The sequence below is a fragment of the Passer montanus genome, unplaced genomic scaffold (assembly GCF_014805655.1).
Source record: "Passer montanus isolate IOZ18808 unplaced genomic scaffold, ASM1480565v1 scaffold49, whole genome shotgun sequence".
Classification (NCBI taxonomy): Eukaryota; Metazoa; Chordata; class Aves; order Passeriformes; family Passeridae; genus Passer; species Passer montanus.
In genome coordinates, this window is record NW_024369818.1 from 6,612,409 (window position 1) to 6,631,290 (window position 18,882).

Sequence of the window (18,882 nt, forward strand, 5' to 3'; positions counted from 1 at the left end):
CACCAGAGAGAGCAGCAGTCTCACCCCTCATCTGCTTTCTGTGCTGCTGCAGTTCTGCACCCAGCACAGCACACAAGGGGAAAACACCAATGAAAGGAGTGTTTGGGGAAGGGGCACCTTAACCAGCTCCCAAAGCCACCTCTTGCCTACCTTGCAGCAGGGGGTTCTTCACAGATGAGCTTCTCTTCTTCAAAAGCAAAGCAAGAGCTGAGCCAAGAGTTTCTTGAATTAGACTGGAGAGTTTCCAGCCTCGCCCAATGCACATTTACAGCCGTCACATCTTGAATTGCTTTGGCTACAAGCCGTGATATTTCTACTACATTAAATAGTGAAATAAAAAATATGTGCTGGTAATTTCCATTCATTGCTGAAGTAGCAGCTTTAATCTGCATTAATTTTGCTGGGTTTTTGAACTATTGCAGTGAGAGCTCAGTGGGGATTGCTAAGGAGGGCAGCAGTCATTTCCACCCTTGCAGGTGGGGGCATGGGGACCACGGTTCGTGTCAGAGATTGGTCACTCGTGCAGCCCTTTGTGTGAGGCTGGGATGGGAGTGCAGCTGGCAGAAGCACTTATTCTAGAGGTCAGTGAGGGCTGAAATGCAGCACCATGTGTGGAAATCCCTCCACATCTGATGTGTCCCCTGTGTGTCCCAGACAGAGCCATCGCTGCAGTCTGCTCCCATGTCCCCACTTCTGCCCAAAGTGGAGCACAGCTTTGTCAGGAAAGCTGGCAGCTCATGGCCCCTTCCAGGTGCTCTGGAGCGGTCACAGTCCCCCTTGCTGAAGAAAGCAGGGAATGACTATTACTTTCTAACCTTAAAATGATTTTTTGGCTTCCTTACCACTCGCTTCCCATGGTTTGGGTTCCCTCACACTTCACCACACTGCAGCAGATCTGCCCTTCTCCACCTCTGACACCTTCAGCAAGGACATTACTGTGGGGACATCCTCCAGCTGCATACAGCCCCCCACCGAGAGTGGCCCCATTTCTGCTCCCTTCTGCCACCTGCACCAACAGCAGCAGTTTTCCACCAGATAATTTGGGAAGGCTGTAGCTCACCCCGCAGCATCCAGGGTCAGTGCTGCCCCCAGGCTCCCAGTGGGAAGCCCCCAGCCGGGCAGGGAAGCTGCAGCTCTGCAGTTCCTGCTGTCCCAGCCGTGCTGTGCCAGACTGGCAGGCTGCCTGCAGAGGGGAAGGGCAAAGCAAGGCTATTTTGAATGTTAAACAAGCAGAAAAGACTTTGGTACCAGCTTTCCACAGGCAGCACTAACAGCAAAGGCAAAACACTCCTTGGATTTGGCCTTGAGGTTCACCTTGAAGCCATAATCACCAGGGGCAGAACCCCAGAGGAAATAAATCTGATATTCCGGCAGGTAAAAGCCTTTTAATCAAGCCCAGCTTGGTCTCAGTGACACAATGCCATTTCAAAACACTTCGGACTGCGACGAAAGCTACATCCTTAAAATGGCAGCTAATTAATTTTCCTGTCCTGCTAACTTAATCCTTTTTCCAGCCAAGAAAGGCAAATGGGAGTTCACAGAGGCAGCCGGGAGTCTGGCAGCGTGAGCAGGAACACAAGCCCCAGGGCTCCTTGGCAGGGACCCAGGCTGTGGTGTCACAGCTTCCCAGGCCATTTTAATAGGAGGGGAGATGGAAAAAAAAATAAATAAAAGGTGACATTTGCATTATCAATGGCTCACCCTATGCCAGTGGTCCTGGGGAACCCACAGCCCTCCACACAGAGAGATGTGGATGTTTATTCCCACTTCACACCCGTGCTGCCAGGCAGAGCACCCACACTGGCAGTGCCCTCCCTGCCCAGGCTGGTGCTGGCTGAACCAGTTTCCCCGGGATCTGCCGGAGGCAGGCCGTGCTGCAGGGGCACTTCACTTTGCATTTCAGAAAAAAATAATAGAAGAAAAGATTCCCCTCCTCCCCCAAGGTATTTCTGCTGTGTATTTTAGAGCAGTTCAGGGCCAGCCACAGAAGGCCAGTGCTGATGTCCCCAGAGCCCCAGGCTGCTCCAGAATCCCTTGTGCCTGCCCCAGGTCTCTGCTCCAGTGCAGGATGCAGGAGGAGCATCCTCTGCACACAGCAAAGGCTGAAGCAGAAGAGCACAAAACAGGATGCAGCCCAAAGCAGTTTTGGAGCAGCCAGTTTGGCAGGCAGTGCAAAGAGGGCCTCCTGTTCCCCACATCCACACCAGGCTGTCACTCCCTGGCCCATTACTGAAGCCTCCAAGGCACCCACAGGCCTGGGGGAGCCCCCAGTGAGGCTCCCAGCACAATGCCAAGCTTATGGAGGGGAGAAGAGAATGCCCCCTCCTTGCCCAGTGCCACCATGCTGCTCTACAGCCTCCTGGCACACACAGATCCCTTGGAGGGACCTTGGAGATGGTGGCACCATTTCACCACCACCACCACTCTGAAGCTGGAGCCAGCTGCTCCTTCCACACCTGCTTAAATACACTTCAGATCACAAAGGGAAATGCACAGCAGGGTGAGACCCATGTTCATCTCCACGGGAGGGACTCACATATCCTACAGGTTGCACCAGGGCTGGTTAAAAACCCCGCTCTGCTGGTGGCCAAGCACGGCCACGGCCACGCTGCTGCCTTGGGCTGTCCTGGGCTGGCAGGGAGGACAAACAAGGGAGCAGCCTGAGCTGTCTCCCAGCATGGGAGCAGTGGACAGGGGAGTCTCAAGGCACTTTGTTCTCTGCCTTTGCTTCTTGTGCTCAGGCAGCATCTGCAGAGCTTGAAAAGGGCAGACATGAAGCCCAAACCCACCAGATTCCGGGGGCAGAGCAATGGGATGCTCCACAGAGACAAAGTGCAAGTCAAAACAGGAGCAGTGAAATAAGAAGTGAGTCAGGACAGATGAGCTCCAGACAGAGCAGAGCACTCCATCTGCACAAAACCCCCTGGCAGGGCCCCACGCCAGCCTCACACTGAGCACAGCCCTGACCTCCCAAACTCACCACTGGCCAGCCCCTCAGAGGAGCTCCCACCTCATGCCTGAACAAGGAAAGGTTTTCAATCTCCTTCTGCTTTCCTACCATAGCAAGAGCTGTCCCTTTCGTCTCACCTTCACAACCCCTTCTCCCTTCAACAGTGGGTACACCAGGGCCAGGGTGCAAGGAGGGCCTGTTGTATCTACATTTGCAGGAATTCACCTTTGGCCACTGGAACCCAGACAAAAACCAGCTTTTAGCTGCCCCACGAGGTCAGAGCCTCCTCAGGGTCCTGATGTGTGAAGAAAAGCCACCACCATCGCTCAACCCATTATGCAGCAAGCGTTTCCCATGGCAGCCCGGGCCGTGACTCACCAGGAGCTGCCGCTCCTGCAGGGAATTCAGACAGTTCCCAGGAGTGGCTCTGACCCGGTTTCACCTGCTGGGAGCCGCAGGCGCTGCCGCAGCAGCAGCTCCTCGGTGAGAGCCCTCCCAGCTCACCGAGCCCCAGCACGTCCTGCCCACATCCAGCTCCCGGCATTCCTGTTCTCTGACACAACTCCCGCGGGAGGGTTTGATGGATGTGATACACTTCAAACAGCCTCTTCCAGAGTCCCCCACCGTCTCCTTTTCCACTAATGATCATTTTGGATAGCAGCTCCTAAGTTCTGTGTGTGCAGAGGGAGGAGCCCTGAGCCCAGGGATGCCAGCACAATTTCAAAATGTGCTTTCAATGAGCTGGGAAAGGAAAGGTGCTGGAGCAGCTCAGGTCGGAAGACAAACTCCAACAAAGACGCAGCATCACCACAAGTGGCAAAAGGCTTGGGCAGCTTCTCTGCAGCCCTCCTACCTTCCTTACCAAGCTCCTGCTTTTATCCAGCCCCAGAAGAACACTTCCAGCCAAAAGGAGCCACTGCAGCCACCTCTGTGTGGAAGCAGTAGGGAGCCAGCCCTGCCTCCACCGCACGCTGCTCCCATGCCAGAGCCAGCTGGGAGGTGGGAGAGCACAGGGAAAAAGGAACCCACTGACATTACAAGAGCCCAGCAACCAGTGTGTTGGTTTGTGGTGGGATTGTCCACACCAGGGAAATAATTCAAGTGTGCAAGACCAAATTAGGGCACAGATTTTATAATCATCTTTGTTAGTGACACACTATATGACCTTGGGTAAGTCCCTCCATCCATCTTTAAAGACTCAGAGGAGAGCCACAGGACTTTAATTAGCAGCCCTAAAAGTGCTCAAGATAGCTTGTCTCTCTTCCAAAATAACCAACTGCAGATGAATTGGAACAATCTTATTTTCAAATTCTGCAAGCAACTGGGATCCAGGCTGCTCTCAGATCAGTCACTTCGACAACATAATCAAAGTTAAATGTGCCAGCTGTGCATGAAGGGTTTTAATATGCTGTGCAGACTGGAAAGCAGCTCAAAGAATCAATGTTATTTTTCCATGGCTGGGATGTCACTGTCGAACAGCTGCATTATAATCATCTGCAATCAGCAAAATGCCCTTTTTTTAAATCACTTTCTAGTCTTGGGGAACAGGGCTCATTTTTATTTCTGCCCTACTTAGGAAAGCACCCTTGATCCCTGAGTCACCCACTGCCAAGGGATCAGGCAGCCACTACAGCAACGTGTCCTGACCAGCCCTGTGGCTGCTCAAACCCAAATACCCAACAGCCTCCTCAGCTCCACGAGTTGTGCCCAGACAGGAACTGCTCACACTGCTACCACCACCTCAAGGAACAGCAAGTGCATTTCCACAAACCCAGCAAAAATCAGCTCCATTTGCCTACTGCCACTGATCCAAGAGCTGGGATGGTTCCAGAGCAGTCTCTCCCTGTGGAAAACCTGAGCACAGCTCAGCATCCTCCTCTGCAAGGGCCACCTCTGCACAAGCACATGGGTCACAGCTGCAAGATGAAGCAAAGGGGGAGGTCTCCAACTCCATCCTTTATAAAAGACTGAACCTCTTTGATATATTCTACATACTGACTATTTACAAATACAATTTAACATTAAAATATACACCTGCTCTGGAGTAAAAGACAGGAAACAGGCTGACCATGCAAAAAGAGCTTTGCCCCAGTAACTACCAAAATGCTTTGTAACCTCTCCTCCTGTTCAGCATTCTGCAGGGCTCTAACTACTTTGTAAATGAGCACACACCACGGGGATCACTCCCAAAAAGCTCTGTCCCTCCTACCAGCTGCTCAACAGTGGCAAGTGGAGCACTGGGATATAGCAAATTGCCAGAGGTGTCCAATATTTTAAGGGACATTATGCAAGACTGTTTGCATTAGAGGAGTGACAGTGATGGAGATGACAGCAAGCATATACAAATGCCAAGGATCCAGCTACTTCCACTGCAGCTGGAGATGGTCCAGGACTAGGAAACAGCCATCAAATTCCCACTGCAGATGAAAAGATAAAACTTCCCCAAGCTCTCAAAAACATCAGATCTCCAGCAAAAATCTCATCTCAGGTTTCCATTCCACCACCTTTCCCAAGCCAAACTGTTCTTCTGGACTTCAATATAAATTGTTTGAGAGCTTCATCCCGAGCTCAACAACCTGAAGAAATATGTAGCTGCTTTGAGCACATCTCAGCTCGTGGTGAAGGGCAATTTTCCTTACATGGTACCAGCAGTCCCCATTCCTGGCAAAGCCATGTGGGTGAAGGCATGTGCAGCTCAGTTCTTCCACTGCCTATGGAAACATCCTCCAGCATTTACCACGAGGCTGTACAAGTCTGTACAACAATTAACTCCTTCCTTGGCACATCCATCCTCTGAACTCTGAGTAATCAGCTGCTCAAGGCACCAGATCTGTGCTCCCAGCCCTGAAAAGCATCTTGTGCACTTCTGAAATGAAGGCTCTGGCATGGAAGAGGTGAAGCTGAGCCACCTCCCACAGCACACAAGCAGCACCTGCCTTTTCCACCAACTCTTCTCACAGCCCCTGTCTGCATTTCCAGCTCCAGGGACAACCACAGGGCTCCCCTGCCATGCTGCTTTAGCCACTACCAAGAGACAACACCATATCACAGAGAGAAGAAAAACACCAATGCCAAAGCCAAGCCAACAGTCTTTCCGTGATGAAACAACATGCCAGATTGCAGCTCAACTCAATGGATAATTTCAGGAAAGTTCAACATTTTTTGTTTAGTCCATCCTCCTTGAAATGATCTCAAGATTCAGATTTAGAATACAGTTTAACAATTCCTGCAGGCCAGAAGATTTTTGCTAAGTCCCAAGGCATTCTTCTTCTCCAGTTTCTTCCTTTTCCACTTAGGATAGACTTCAACTTGTTTTTGCAGACCTGCAAGCAGCAGCTCCTTTTAATTCCAGTGACTAACATCCTTCCTTCAGCTCTCTGCCAAACCTCCTGTCTGCCAGATCTGGTGTCTTTGGCCTTGTTTTCTGCTTAACTAGGTTGCACATTCTCAAGACAAGCACTCTCAAGTCCATTTGCTAAAGGTGTGATGTTGCCACGTTGCTGGTATGAAATACTGTAATTGAGCTATATAGGTTTTTTTAACCATTTGTTTCTGTCAGGTAATGCATTTCTTGTATTTTTCCATCAGAAGTTTCTTAGTAGATAGTAAAAAACAGACCACAAGAAATGAAACTCAACAGCCTACGCTGCTGCCATTTCAGCCAGGCAGTTTAGAAGAACCAGGAGAAAACTACCAGATGGAAAAAAAAAAAAAACCAAAAAATAGGTTTGGGGTTTTTTTACAGTTTCCTGCAAAGGGAGACATACAATTGCTTGACCACAGTACAGTAACAGCCTCCGCAGCTGCTGTTTTGGAAGATGACAATCACTCTCTGATGCTGGTTAAACCTGGGCAAGAATACATGTGCCCACCATAAATGCACTGCACCCCCAAACTGGGAACAGCAGCACCCAACAGACACCTGCCACAGTGACCAGCCTTGGAGCTGCATGGCTTAGGAGGGAAAACCCTTGATGTCTACAAGGGAAAAAATAAAGCTAACACACAGAGAGGAGGCCTAGTTAAGAGAGGGTCAGAAAACCCTCAGATGCAGCAGAACTCTCACTAGTATCCAGACTCCAAAGCACCTAACAACCCTTCCAACCCAAGGAAGGCAAGTGCTAAATTTGTTAATTCAGATTGTGCTCTTTACAGGAAACACAGAGCTGCATTTCTTCCCTACTTCCCAACATTCAACTGTGCCACATTATTTCAACCTTACATAAACAACAGCTCAAACCCTTAAGTCTGAGCCAAGCACAAATAGCTTCCAATTCCAGGATGCATCAGTGGACCCATCCTCTCTCCTGAGCCTTGCTGAGGGACACTCCTGCTGCCAGAGGCTCAGCTGTCACACAGGTACAGTCCTGGTGACACAGCTCCTGCTGCTGGCTATGGTCTGTACCAGGAAAGGCAAGCCCTGACAGCAGTGTGGCTCTCCTGGCTGTCCCTGTAGTGCCAGCACAGCTTGGGACTGCACTTGTCCAAAAGCACATGCCACTCACATCCAGCACTGGGGTCTGGCTCACAAGGAATTCTCTCCTTTAAGACTCTTCTTAAACCAGTTGCAAAGCATTTTCTGCTTCCTAAATGAAACATTTCCATGTGGAATTCAGGGCTGTGTGTGCTCTTCACCAACTGGTGTTGCTCCTTTTTCTTTGTCTCTGCACTGACACAATCCCTAAGAACATCTTCCTTCCTTCTTATGAACTCATGTCCAGTTCACTACGTGGTTTCTGCTGCTCTAATATTCTAACCCAAATTCAATCTGTTCAGGTAACATAATGGTGAGATCAGGGAAAATTCCCACTGCTCGCACTTGAATATTTTGTAGCTTCTCAGGTTCCAAATGCAAGATTCCAAAGGAGTGCATGGAAGTTACCAGCTCCCTGCAGCTGATTTGGCAGCCAACTGCATCCCACCAAAAGAGCAGAATTACACACTAGTGCCAAGGTCACTAGTGAAAAATATGGCCCCTGCTCAGACACACAATGATCAAGTGAGTGACTCTGGAATTAGTGATGGAAACTGAACAGCCATTAACTACAAAGAAGAAAGCTGTCTCTCTTATCACCTACTATTTCAAGAATAGCACATTACATGCAACTTGATGCATTTAACCAGGCCGTTTTACAACGAGGTATATCTGACCCTCCATAAATAAAATGCCTTAGAAGAGTCCAACACTTGGCATGGGATGTCCATCACAGTGACAAACAGCTGCCATATGAAATTTGAAGGAGTAAATCCCCCTTTGTATAATTTCAATGTATTTGTGGAGTTTTAAAACAAATATTCAATTTTATTCATCTGCAGAGATGAATAAAAGTTACTTCTAAAAATCAGGGCACATTTATAGTAATGCATTCTCCTGTGTCACTTCATTCATATACACGGTGACAGAGATTTACTGTTGCTGTATTTCATTTCCTTCTTGAATTTCATTTCCTTCTTGGATTTCACTGGTGTCATTCCAATGGTCAAACTGCATCTTCCAAGGAAATCAAGGCCACTGCTTGAGAGCGGATGGAAAAGATGTCTCACAGGCTGGTTTGTACTAAAAATACCAGCAGGAACAGAGAAGTACAGGCTCACCATGAGAATCTGCTTCCCTGCCTGGCCAGTCCACTGGAATACCTGGGACATTTCCCATACTAGGCCAAGAGCACAAGTCAGCATGAGCACAACTTTAACCTGTCTTTTAAAGAAAGCTGTTAGAGGATCAGAGGAGGTTATGAGCAAACACCTGAAAATTCACACTCGTCCCACGAGACACTTCATACTGGCACATTACTGGTACTGTACTGCTTTAGAGAGAAAAAAAAGTATATAATTATATACAGGTGGCTTCAGTCTTCTTTGTATGTTCTGTCATATATGGAATTGCCTTTGGACAAAATAGTTAAGATGAACAAAGGAGAGGATACCAGCTCAGGTAACCAAGGGTTTGGCAAACTGGAACTTACAGCCCTTAAAACTGAGTAAAAATGTGCACCCCAGAGGCCAAGCTGAGTGACACCTGGACAGCTGCTCCAGGGTACAAACACATTCTGCAGCTAACACCACAAGCTGTGTTTGAGGATGTGAAAGACCAGGTTCAGCTGGTTTTACAAAAATATCCTCAGTCTGCTGGTAACAGACAACTGGAGGAACTCAGTGCTGCCCGCTACAGACTCCTCAGATTAGCACTTCTTAAAAATTAATAAAATGGTTTATTTTATATATACATATGTTCCAAAAAATTTATACAGTTAAAATATCAAATTAGTGATCTGGTAACAATACTGTTCAAAATAATCTCTTTTGTATGAACATTAAAATACACGTTTTTAAAAGCATCTCCTTTTAGTGCTTCCAAAGCACAGCGTGTGCCAAGGCCACCTGAAGAATCTCCGTCCTCCTCACAGGATGAAAGAGAACTGAAGTCGGGGACCTGGGAAGCCTCAGGTGCACTTTCATAATGTCTGCAGACAAAACAGAAGAGAGTCTGAGGTAGATTGTTTAGTGACCATCAGGTGGTAACAGTCACAGGGCTGTCTTTAGCTTTCATTAACACAATAGCAGTTTCTTTACTCTCAATCTACACTGAATCTCAAGTTTAAAGGCATGGCTAGCAGTTCTTGGGAACAAGACCCTTGTCTCTGTGGTGGCAACATGCAATTTTACCAGTGCAGGTGTTTCTGGGAGGGTTTTTTTGGGAACACACGGGCTCTCTCCACGATGCAGACAGTGTGTGCATTTGACAGTGCCCCATTTTAGTGCAACCTGCTGCCTATAGCACGTAAATGTCTAATGACAGCGTTCAAATGAGTAAATTCTCATCACCTGCAGGAGGGGCAGCAATGGTTATTTTCTTCCGCCTGTTGAGCAAAGAGCACCCTCCACAGGAAAAAGCCACACCTTTCATAGCAAATCCTTAAGGTTATAGCCCAGCTTCTGCCGAATCAGGCTCTTAAAGTTAAAGCTCCACTGCTTCTTCTCAGACTGTGACAGTAAAATGACTTGACTGCCGAGATGGTGAGGGCAGCAGCCACGTCCTCTTCCACTCTTCTGTGGCACAGCAAACTCGTTCCTGGTCCGCATTGCTCTGGCTGGTGCATTATTATCTGCTGTTGACATGATTAACTCTGTTGGGTGGGCTGGTGAAATCTAGTTCCTCTAGTATTCTCTCTAAGTGTTGTATTAAGACCCGTTTTTTAAACCTACGGAAGAGAGGGAGAGAAATATCAATTTCTTCTTCCAAAAATACAGTTGAACAACTCAAGAATATTCAGCCATGACAAATCATATTCCCAGAGGTTCTCTGTTTCCAGTAGGGAAGAGCTTGCTTTATTTCTGACATTAGAATGGCTAGAAAATTTAATTTACTACATTTGCCCCTCCCCAACCCACTCATATTTTGAGTTGATCTTCAAGAACAACCTGTTATCTCTCTAATTAATATTTAAACTTTAATGTCATTCACTACATAAAAATGTAACAGTAGTTTGACCACTAAAACAATTATAATTTAAGTATGTCAAAACAGAAAATCAGATAGCACTGATAAAGCTTATTATTTACTACCATTATCTAAATTAATATTAAATTTATGACTGAGTCATTTCTATCTATACAAACCTTGCTGCTTCCTTGATAGCAAATTCAATGAAATACTTCTGAATTTCCATAGGTCCTTGCACCTCCTCAAGAAGAGAAAATATTTTTTCATAATCTAAAAAAGAGATAAAAATTAAACCAAGTATTAAAAATTAATGTTGCAGATAAAATTTCAGAAAAGCTCAAGAGCAAAAAAGAAAAACAAAGCTCAGTCTCATGTATCTCTGTATGATAAAACATGTAAGGCAAGAAAAACACCTGCGCTAGCTTTAAGAGCAGAACACAGGTGACAGAATAATTCAAAGTAATACTGATGATCTGGGAATTCAAATGTGGCACCAAAGATTAAGGTTCTCTTTAAAAGCAGCAGGTAGGAACATTTATCCTCAGATAAATGGCTGGTAGAGAGAAGCCTCCCATTTCCATGATCACAGCTAACACACACAGGGCCACCAAACCCTGATCTGCCCTGGAGCCATTGTTTCCATCTCTAGAAAGGCAAATTATCAACCCTTAGTGTGAGCAAAACACGACTCCCACTGGTACAGGGTAAATATGTCCACTGCAAAAGAATAAACTGGACATACTAAACTGGAAACAAATTTAAAACCAGCATTGTTTCACTATTTCCCATAACTGACCCCTGTATTAATACATTTCTGGTACTGTGACCAAAAGTCTGCCCAGAGTGGGCAGAGGGAGCATAAAGGGTCAGACCTCTAAACAGATTACATATTCAAGTCACTCCAATTTAGCTTCTTTCTCTGATGACAGCTTGAATCCTGCAGCAAGACAGGTGACTCACACTGAACACAGTTTTACTAGGCATGAATTTGGTACAAAATTGGATGAACCCACTTTTCAGAGTGTCACTTTTAGCCTTCAATTCTTAAGTGTTTGCAACTTTTACGTTTCATCACTAATTAGTCTCACAAATTTATTTTTTTTTAAATCACTGTGCTGTAAGCTGTTACTATTCCCTTTCAAGCACAGTCCAAGATGCACACCCTTACAGAGATGTGCCTTTGCCCTGCAAAAGGGAGTTTTGATGGACACAGAGCAACAAGTACACTTTGTGTACACAGGAGCAGTGCAGCCTAAGGCAGAGTATTCGGTCTCATTAGATCATCTGTAACAAAACCAAAACCTCTGAAAGGTGCTGCTTTTACAGGGCACCTCTTACACCAGTTAACCTGTCTTCAAGGGCAAACCAGGGTGACTTGGCACTTAACCTCCTAAGCCCAAGTCTAAACTTCAACTCACCTGCCCAGCATTTCCTCTTTTTTTACCCCTCCACTGCTCATTTATGAGCAACCAGAAATTACTCAAAATCTGAAGTTGTGTGTATATTAAAAATAGTTCTTTCATTCCAGGAAAAGTCTCCTCTCTCACACCACATATAATATACACTATAAAATAAAAGAAACCCAAATAACTTACTTCTTCCAGGTTTGCGAACCTCTTTCATCACTTTAATTTTGATGTCAGCATTGCTTCCCTCCAACATGGTAGGTGTTATTTTGAAGGAATTTGGCACAGATTCAGAAGTAGACTCCATGGCCCGCTTTTGGTCATCTCCACTCACACTGTAATTCACAGGCCCCCGAACAAGGGCGTTGGTACCAGGTTTATGATCCAACCCATCTTCACTTAAACAATTGAATTCAACAGGTAAGGAGTCTAAGTCGTTGGGTAACATCTCATCCTCTCCCACAGCAGCTGGAACCACAGGAGCCATTTGCACAGGTAAGCCATCAATTTGCTTCTCCATTGACTGACAATTTTCTGCTTTCTTCTCTCCATTGCCATCTTGGACAACACTGTTACTGGTATCTACAAGTGAAAAACATATATCTTACTGGTGCATAAGAGCAGCATCAAAAAAAACAAACAGAAGTACTTCTGTATCCTTTTTGTCTGAAGTGCTGTGTAGCAATCTGACAACACTGGACAACACTCCAAAACCTTTATTCAGCTGTGGATGTGACCAAGAGAATACCTCCCCTTTGGACTGCTGCATCTCCTATCGTTATTGTTAAGTCACCATGTTCTGTACTCCTAGTGCAATGTCATGACTCCTAAGTAAACTCATGTTTTCCTTCTCTTCCCCAAACCCAGCTAATGGAGTTTTCTTCTGACTCCATTTGCTGCAATAGGTGGGTATGAAAATTCCAATTTGTGGGAAACGAAACAACTGTATTTTAACTTTCCTTCTTCACCACAGAATGAAAAACTTAAAGCTGATCTGAGATACTTTCTATCTCCAAACAGCTTTTTAAATTTCACATTAGCTATAGCAGCAACCTTTTCATCTAAGCCAACAAAAGAAACCCACTCCTACGTAACAGCGAAGCACAGACGCGCTGGCAGAACCTTTTCCCTCCCTCCCCAGATCCCCCACCACCCGAGCTGCTGCACCACAGCTCAGCATACCTTTATTTGCTGGGACACCCTTGAGGCCCAGGTAGCAGGGGGAGCCAGGGGCAGCGGGTGGCCCCTTGCCACCCACGTGGTTGGTGACGACGGGCGGTGCCTGCGGCCGCCGCAGCAGGGGGGACATGCTGCGCCGCCGCTTCAGCGACGCCGGCGTGTTCGGCTCCCCGGGACGCTTGATCTTGTTCTGGGGCCCAGCCACAAACTCGTCAGCTTCATCTATCATCATACCCTGAAAAGGAAGTAATAATTTCAGCTAGCAGCACAAAGCAGCAACTGTTTCACCAAGCCACTGATGAGTTGAGTCCCTGTGCGTTCAGACTCAAGTGGCGTTCAGAACACTTGACAGCTCTCAGGACAGATACCCAACGTAACCAGAGAGAGCCCAGTGCCACTCTGTAAAGCAGCACGATTCCATACACATTCCTCTTGGACCACACGGGAGACATCCCTCCTTTCCACAGGCTGCACAGGTTAGCAATATATTGTAGTTGTGGGGGAGAAAGTCTATGCACAAACGATTTCAAGCTGCATTAAATATAAAGGCAGAGCAGGCAGCAAGGCCCCTCCTACCTTCTTGTCCTGTTTAAATGGATTGCCAAATGTATGGAGTCTTTTTGGTTGATCTGGGTCAATTTCCCGAAGAGGTGAAGGCATCATTTTCAGGTATTCCTGGTAATTTCCCATCTGAGCAACAGGAACACTATGAAGGCAGTCTGCAACAGAAAAGAGATCTTAATTCAGTCTTAAAATTAAAGTAATACAAACTTCACACCTCAAGTGTTAGCATTTAACTGATTATTTCTTTTGACTACGGAGGATGACCTGAAGACTACAATTGTGGAAATAAGCCAGGCAATAGCTGAGCTTAATTGGCAGAAGAATAAAAAATAAGCGAGTTTAATTTCTACACCAACAACTGCATCTTTAGACCACCAGCACCTCACAAAAAACAAAGAGAGCTCCTCTCTGCCTTAAGCCCCCATTACTTCCTCACTTCCTAACACTAAACCCTGGTGAATGTGAAAGCTCTCCCATGGAACTTATTTTCATATTTCAAAGCCAGCACGACATCTTGCATGACAGAAGGCAAAGATCTCCTTCCTTCCCCTTCGGAGTCAAGAAAAGGGCATTGTCTGACTCAGCAAGAGATGCAATGGCCACCTCTGCCCTCACACCAAAAACACTGCCTTAAGGAAATAACAAAAATAGCTGTATTCTCTTCAAACTATTAATGAACTGTGATTCCTTACCTTCATCCTGCCCCAAGATAAGCCTGTGTGTTTTCAGAAGATTGGTTCTCATTCTAGTTAGCTGGTCTAGAAGACTGCGACGAGGAATATCATATGCATTTCTGAATGCCTGTGGCTTCAAATCCTAGTTTTGTAACAAAATAAGTAACTTTCAGTTAATCCATCAGTTCTCATGCATGGAGAAATTCCACTAAGAACTGTAATAACATTAACTTTTAAAAAATATTCTTAAGTAACTTTACAGCTTCATAACTGGATACAAGCAGCTCAGTGGCTGTCTTTTCAACACGACCTTATTCAGCATTAGTGCTTTAAGCTCCATTAAGAGTAAGCACATTAATTCGTGGATGAACAACAATAGCTGTCTTTTACAGAGATTGGCACTTAAAACACAGTCATTTTCATTTACTACCATGGCATTTTCAAACAGTGTCCCAAAATCAAGTGCAAAAAAATTGCATTTACTCTTCTCCCTCTTTATGTCTATGCTGTACTCATCACAGTTCAGCGAAGGTACTTCCTTCTACACTAAGCCCATAAAAGTTACCCACATAAAACAGATGAGATTAACTGCTTAGTCATGCAAGATCACAGTGCTGTTTACCTTGTTTAAGAGTCCTATGTGGAATCCAGCAAATTCTTTAACATTCATTTCTGACAGTCTCAGAGGAGATTCCCCAGTGATCCCTTGCAGCAGTTGTTTAAAATCCCTACTGTGTACCAAGGAGAGGCCACTGGAGTGATTTTTCACTTTTATTCCAATTTCTTGTGGAACTTTCTTACCCACTGAACCTATTATCCGTTCCGATTCTATTTTTGTCTAAAATGGAATCACACCGTGAGTTAAAGAATCAGCAGGCATTGCACATTTCCAGTACAAAACACACAGTACATTAGCAGAATAAAACTATAAATTTAGTTCCCTACTACCTACCCAGGGATACATTGGATTACATAGATTAGATCTCAAGCATAAAGAAATCCTAATGTGCTAGCATATGGAAAAATATTTAGCCAGTGTATCTAAATTTATATGCCAGTAGGAGGTCTGTGAATATTCCCTGATTTTGCTGCAAGTCTTTAACTATCTTGTGTCTCTGAAGAACCATCTTTAAATGGAAAGAAAAAACAAAATGGAAGGTAGGACGTCTTAGCTAACAATAAAGCTGCATTCAAAACAATAGTAATATTCAGATATAGTAATATAATTTCAGTTTATTTCTGCAGCAACCTATGAACTAAGGTTTGCCCTGTATTTTTGTAACAATATAAGGGAGAAAAGTTGCAAAAGAAATCTGTTTTATGAGTACATTTCTAAAATGTATCACTTCTCCAATTAGCACAGATTTCTTATTAGAGCTACAGAGCATTTTACTGTATTAAATTCTAACTGCATTCAGAGTTAAGGTTTTTTTACCCACTAGCAATACCTCCAAAGGAAAAAAACACCCAACCAACCAAAACCCCAAAACCCACTGTGATTGCAAGCCACTTCCCCCAGATCTCCTCTGCACAGTTTGCCTCATTATCTGTGGGAAATTGAATTTAAGGATAGCAGAAGCACAGCAGAATTCTGGAATTGCCTGTGCCTATAGAGGAGCTGATAATGCATTCCACACATTCAAACTGTTCCATGTGCTGAGAACGTCTGTGAGAGCCACAGCAGCCATCTCCAGTCATTCCAACAGTGCAGATAAATCACATCAATTTGCATATCATTACATTTCCAAAATACCACAGAAAGTTTTATGTCTAGTAGATGCTCAGTCATTCAGAGGCTCTGGGATGTATTTTGTGCATTCTTTAAGGCGGAGGATTTTTGCTTTGTAATTTTAAAGGCTGCTTCCCCCACTGCCTTTCAGATATTGAACTGCTGTTTTAAGAGCTCCTCATGCTAAGGAGGAACAACTTCCAGGCCCTTACACCTGGAATGGCAGAACTGGCAAAGAGAAAAGGATATGTAGGACTATTTTCCACCAGGTCACACTTAACAGACAGAAGACTTTGACCTGAAGGAAAGAGGAAGCTCAGATATAAAGCTTGAACTGTGATTTTACTCCCCACGGACAAGAACATACTTTTACTTTTTTGGAAAATACACATTGCCCAGGGACACATGGAAATAAACATGAGACTGAAAACAAGCCTCTGACTTCAGCTGTGAAGAACAATGGCAAGAGCAGGCATAAATCCAATTAATGATTATCTTTGGAGTTTTAAATCTAACAAATATTTGAAGTATAGCTGAAGAGGTTTCATTTGCATTCCTCTCCACCATATACAGAAGGCACAATCACTGGCTACAGAACCATACTGGATTCATCCATATTTGCAGTTGAAATGCTCACCAATCTTCAATTATAATATATGCTGCACACCCATATGAACTCCCCCAGGGATTAACTGCTTTATAATGAGATTACCACAAACTAAATAATCAACGCACTTCTAATTGCAAAGGTTTCATCAATACTACCTGTTGGCTGAGTTTTTTAAGGTAAGAGATAACACTGTAACTAAGTCCACAATCTAAATTATCTGATATCAGATTTGGAGCTCCCATCATCCTTAGGGCTTTCTTTAATGGCTATAAGGAAAACAAAATACACAATAGTAAGAGAATAAGTATTTAAAAAAGAAATTTATAAGCTCAATTATAGGAAGCTAAGGCACATAGATTAGTGCTCTAGCTTTTCCACTTTTGGCCACTAAAATTCAAGTCTATTCAGATAACATGTGACATGAGTTTGGTGTCTAACTAGCTCACAATGGACATTATGCCACATCACCAAGACACCACACAGCGTGGTGCCACTGGCAGGTTCCACTCCAAGGCTCAGGTCCAGAATAGCCGGGATGATGCAAGTCCATATTGAGGTGCATTGTCCAAGCTACATTAAAAGGTGACACAGTGCCTCCCTCCACCCTTTATTTGGCTCAGTCAATATCAGTTTCCCAAGTTGTAGCACTTGGCCCACATTAACAAACAACCTAATCTGCATTTTCCTTATTCAGCTACCAAAAAAATGCCAAATTTGGCTTATCTGAATGTTCTGAAGTACTTTTGATCAAAATTCATTTAATATTTAATGATCAGAAAACACATTTATTAAACACTTAAGATATTAACATAGCTACTCCTCGTCCTCAGTATTTCTTCAAATTTTTTTATTCTTAAAAATGTTTACTCTAATCTACATACCTCTGAAAGGCAGAATGTTAACTACCTAAAATGCCATCATAATTATGTAAAAAAACTTTACTGGGAAGAGGTATGATGCAAAGGACTCTGGTCACACCAGCCATTATACCCCAGAGGATGAGATGAGAAGAGGAACATACCAGTAAGTAGTAAGGAGGCATTGTTTTTAAGTAGTTGTCAAAAGCCTGTCGCCACTTCAGATTTGGCTTAAGTTTGTGAACCTTAAACAAGTCATCTGCAACAAGGAAAACAACAACAGGAGGTGTCATTTATACAGTCCCACAATTTTAGCTTTGTCCAAAATCGTACGTGCCAGGTTTCCCCCCGTTTTCTCCCCCCACCCATGTCCCAGTGGGGCTTCCCCCCAAAAACTGCTCTTAGCCTGAGGTGTGAAGGATTGGGAATCCCCACTCCTAGCTGCAGTAGGTAATCCAGAGCAAGTCCCCATTACAACCAAACTTACAAGGTACACCAGACTTAAACACTGCACACAACTACCAGCAGCATGGAAGGTGCAACAGATCCACCTGTTAAAGAGTTTCACCTCCCTTGCCTCTCTCTTGCACATCAGGGAGTCCCTGTATCTGATTAAATCAAACAACATTAATTTGGTTCCATTTCCATTTTCAAACCAGCTTTCTTCTGTTCAACCTGTATGATGAATTCTGGTCTCCAGTAAAATTATTCTTTGGCATCAAAGGGAAAGAACAAAAAAAGTTCAATCAGAGAATCCTTCTGGACAGCTTTGCTGGACTTGCTGCCAACAGCAGCAGCTGCACCTGGCAGACAAGGGGTTACCTCCAGCCACAACACCTGCCTCCTGCCAGGGCAGCAAATCTCCCACAGGTATAGACAAGAGAGAGAAATTAGCTACAAAAACTGCTGTCCTTTAAGAGAGGGGCAAGCAGACATTCCTTGCTTTGGGTAGTGTTTTAGAAGCACGTGGCTCACTCCAGGTGTGCACCTGGCTGCTCAGGAATGGCTGAGGTGAAGTGTGGGCCCCTTTGCTGTGCACACTCTGAACTGTGCCTGTGGTCTCTGCACCAAACACAGCATCCTGCAATTTTCCATTTGCAATTATGAATTATCCACTGAAATGAAGGTTCTTAGTAGGATTGTAGCACGCTAGCAAAGTGAGGCTAATGGAAGGATATGCAGGTCTGGAGAAAGGGACGTCCAAAAATTAACTGGGGAGAGCTGCAGGAGACAGAGATGCACAGAAGAGGGTGTGCAAAAGACAGATGTAGCAAAGAAATAGTTTTCTCCACACTGAGTTTTCAGGAAGATGTATTTGGAGAAGAAAATTTGACTTGCATAGTGCTCTGCACAAATTGAACAGATGTTATGATACTACTTCCCAAGTTCTCGTAGACACACCACACTCAATTACAGGTATTTTCCATGAATTCTGGATTACATATAAAAACCATACTACAGATGCTACT

General features: G+C 44.8%; 1 protein-coding gene across 6 annotated transcripts in view; it reads right to left on the reverse strand.

The window, feature by feature from the left end:
• Nucleotides 1–9,127: 9,127 nt before the first annotated feature.
• Nucleotides 9,128–18,882, reverse strand: part of LOC120508691 (integrator complex subunit 6-like) — a 39,974-nt gene continuing 30,219 nt past the window's right edge. For 2 of the 6 annotated variants that reach the window (XM_039722549.1, XM_039722548.1), the window contains exon 11: nucleotides 17,578–17,672. Coding sequence is in view for 2 of the 6 variants with exons in the window: in XM_039722546.1 (XP_039578480.1) it covers nucleotides 10,053–10,152; nucleotides 10,571–10,664; nucleotides 11,990–12,382; nucleotides 12,983–13,214; nucleotides 13,556–13,698; nucleotides 14,236–14,359; nucleotides 14,840–15,055; nucleotides 16,712–16,822; nucleotides 17,578–17,672 (1,508 nt within the window). In the remaining 4 variants the exon portion in view is untranslated. Of the gene's footprint in view, nucleotides 10,153–10,570; nucleotides 10,665–11,989; nucleotides 12,383–12,982; nucleotides 13,215–13,555; nucleotides 13,699–14,235; nucleotides 14,360–14,839; nucleotides 15,056–16,711; nucleotides 16,823–17,577; nucleotides 17,673–18,882 lie in introns of those variants that run through there. The other 4 variants (XR_005629046.1, XR_005629045.1, XM_039722546.1 and 1 more) reach the window with 4 other exon arrangements.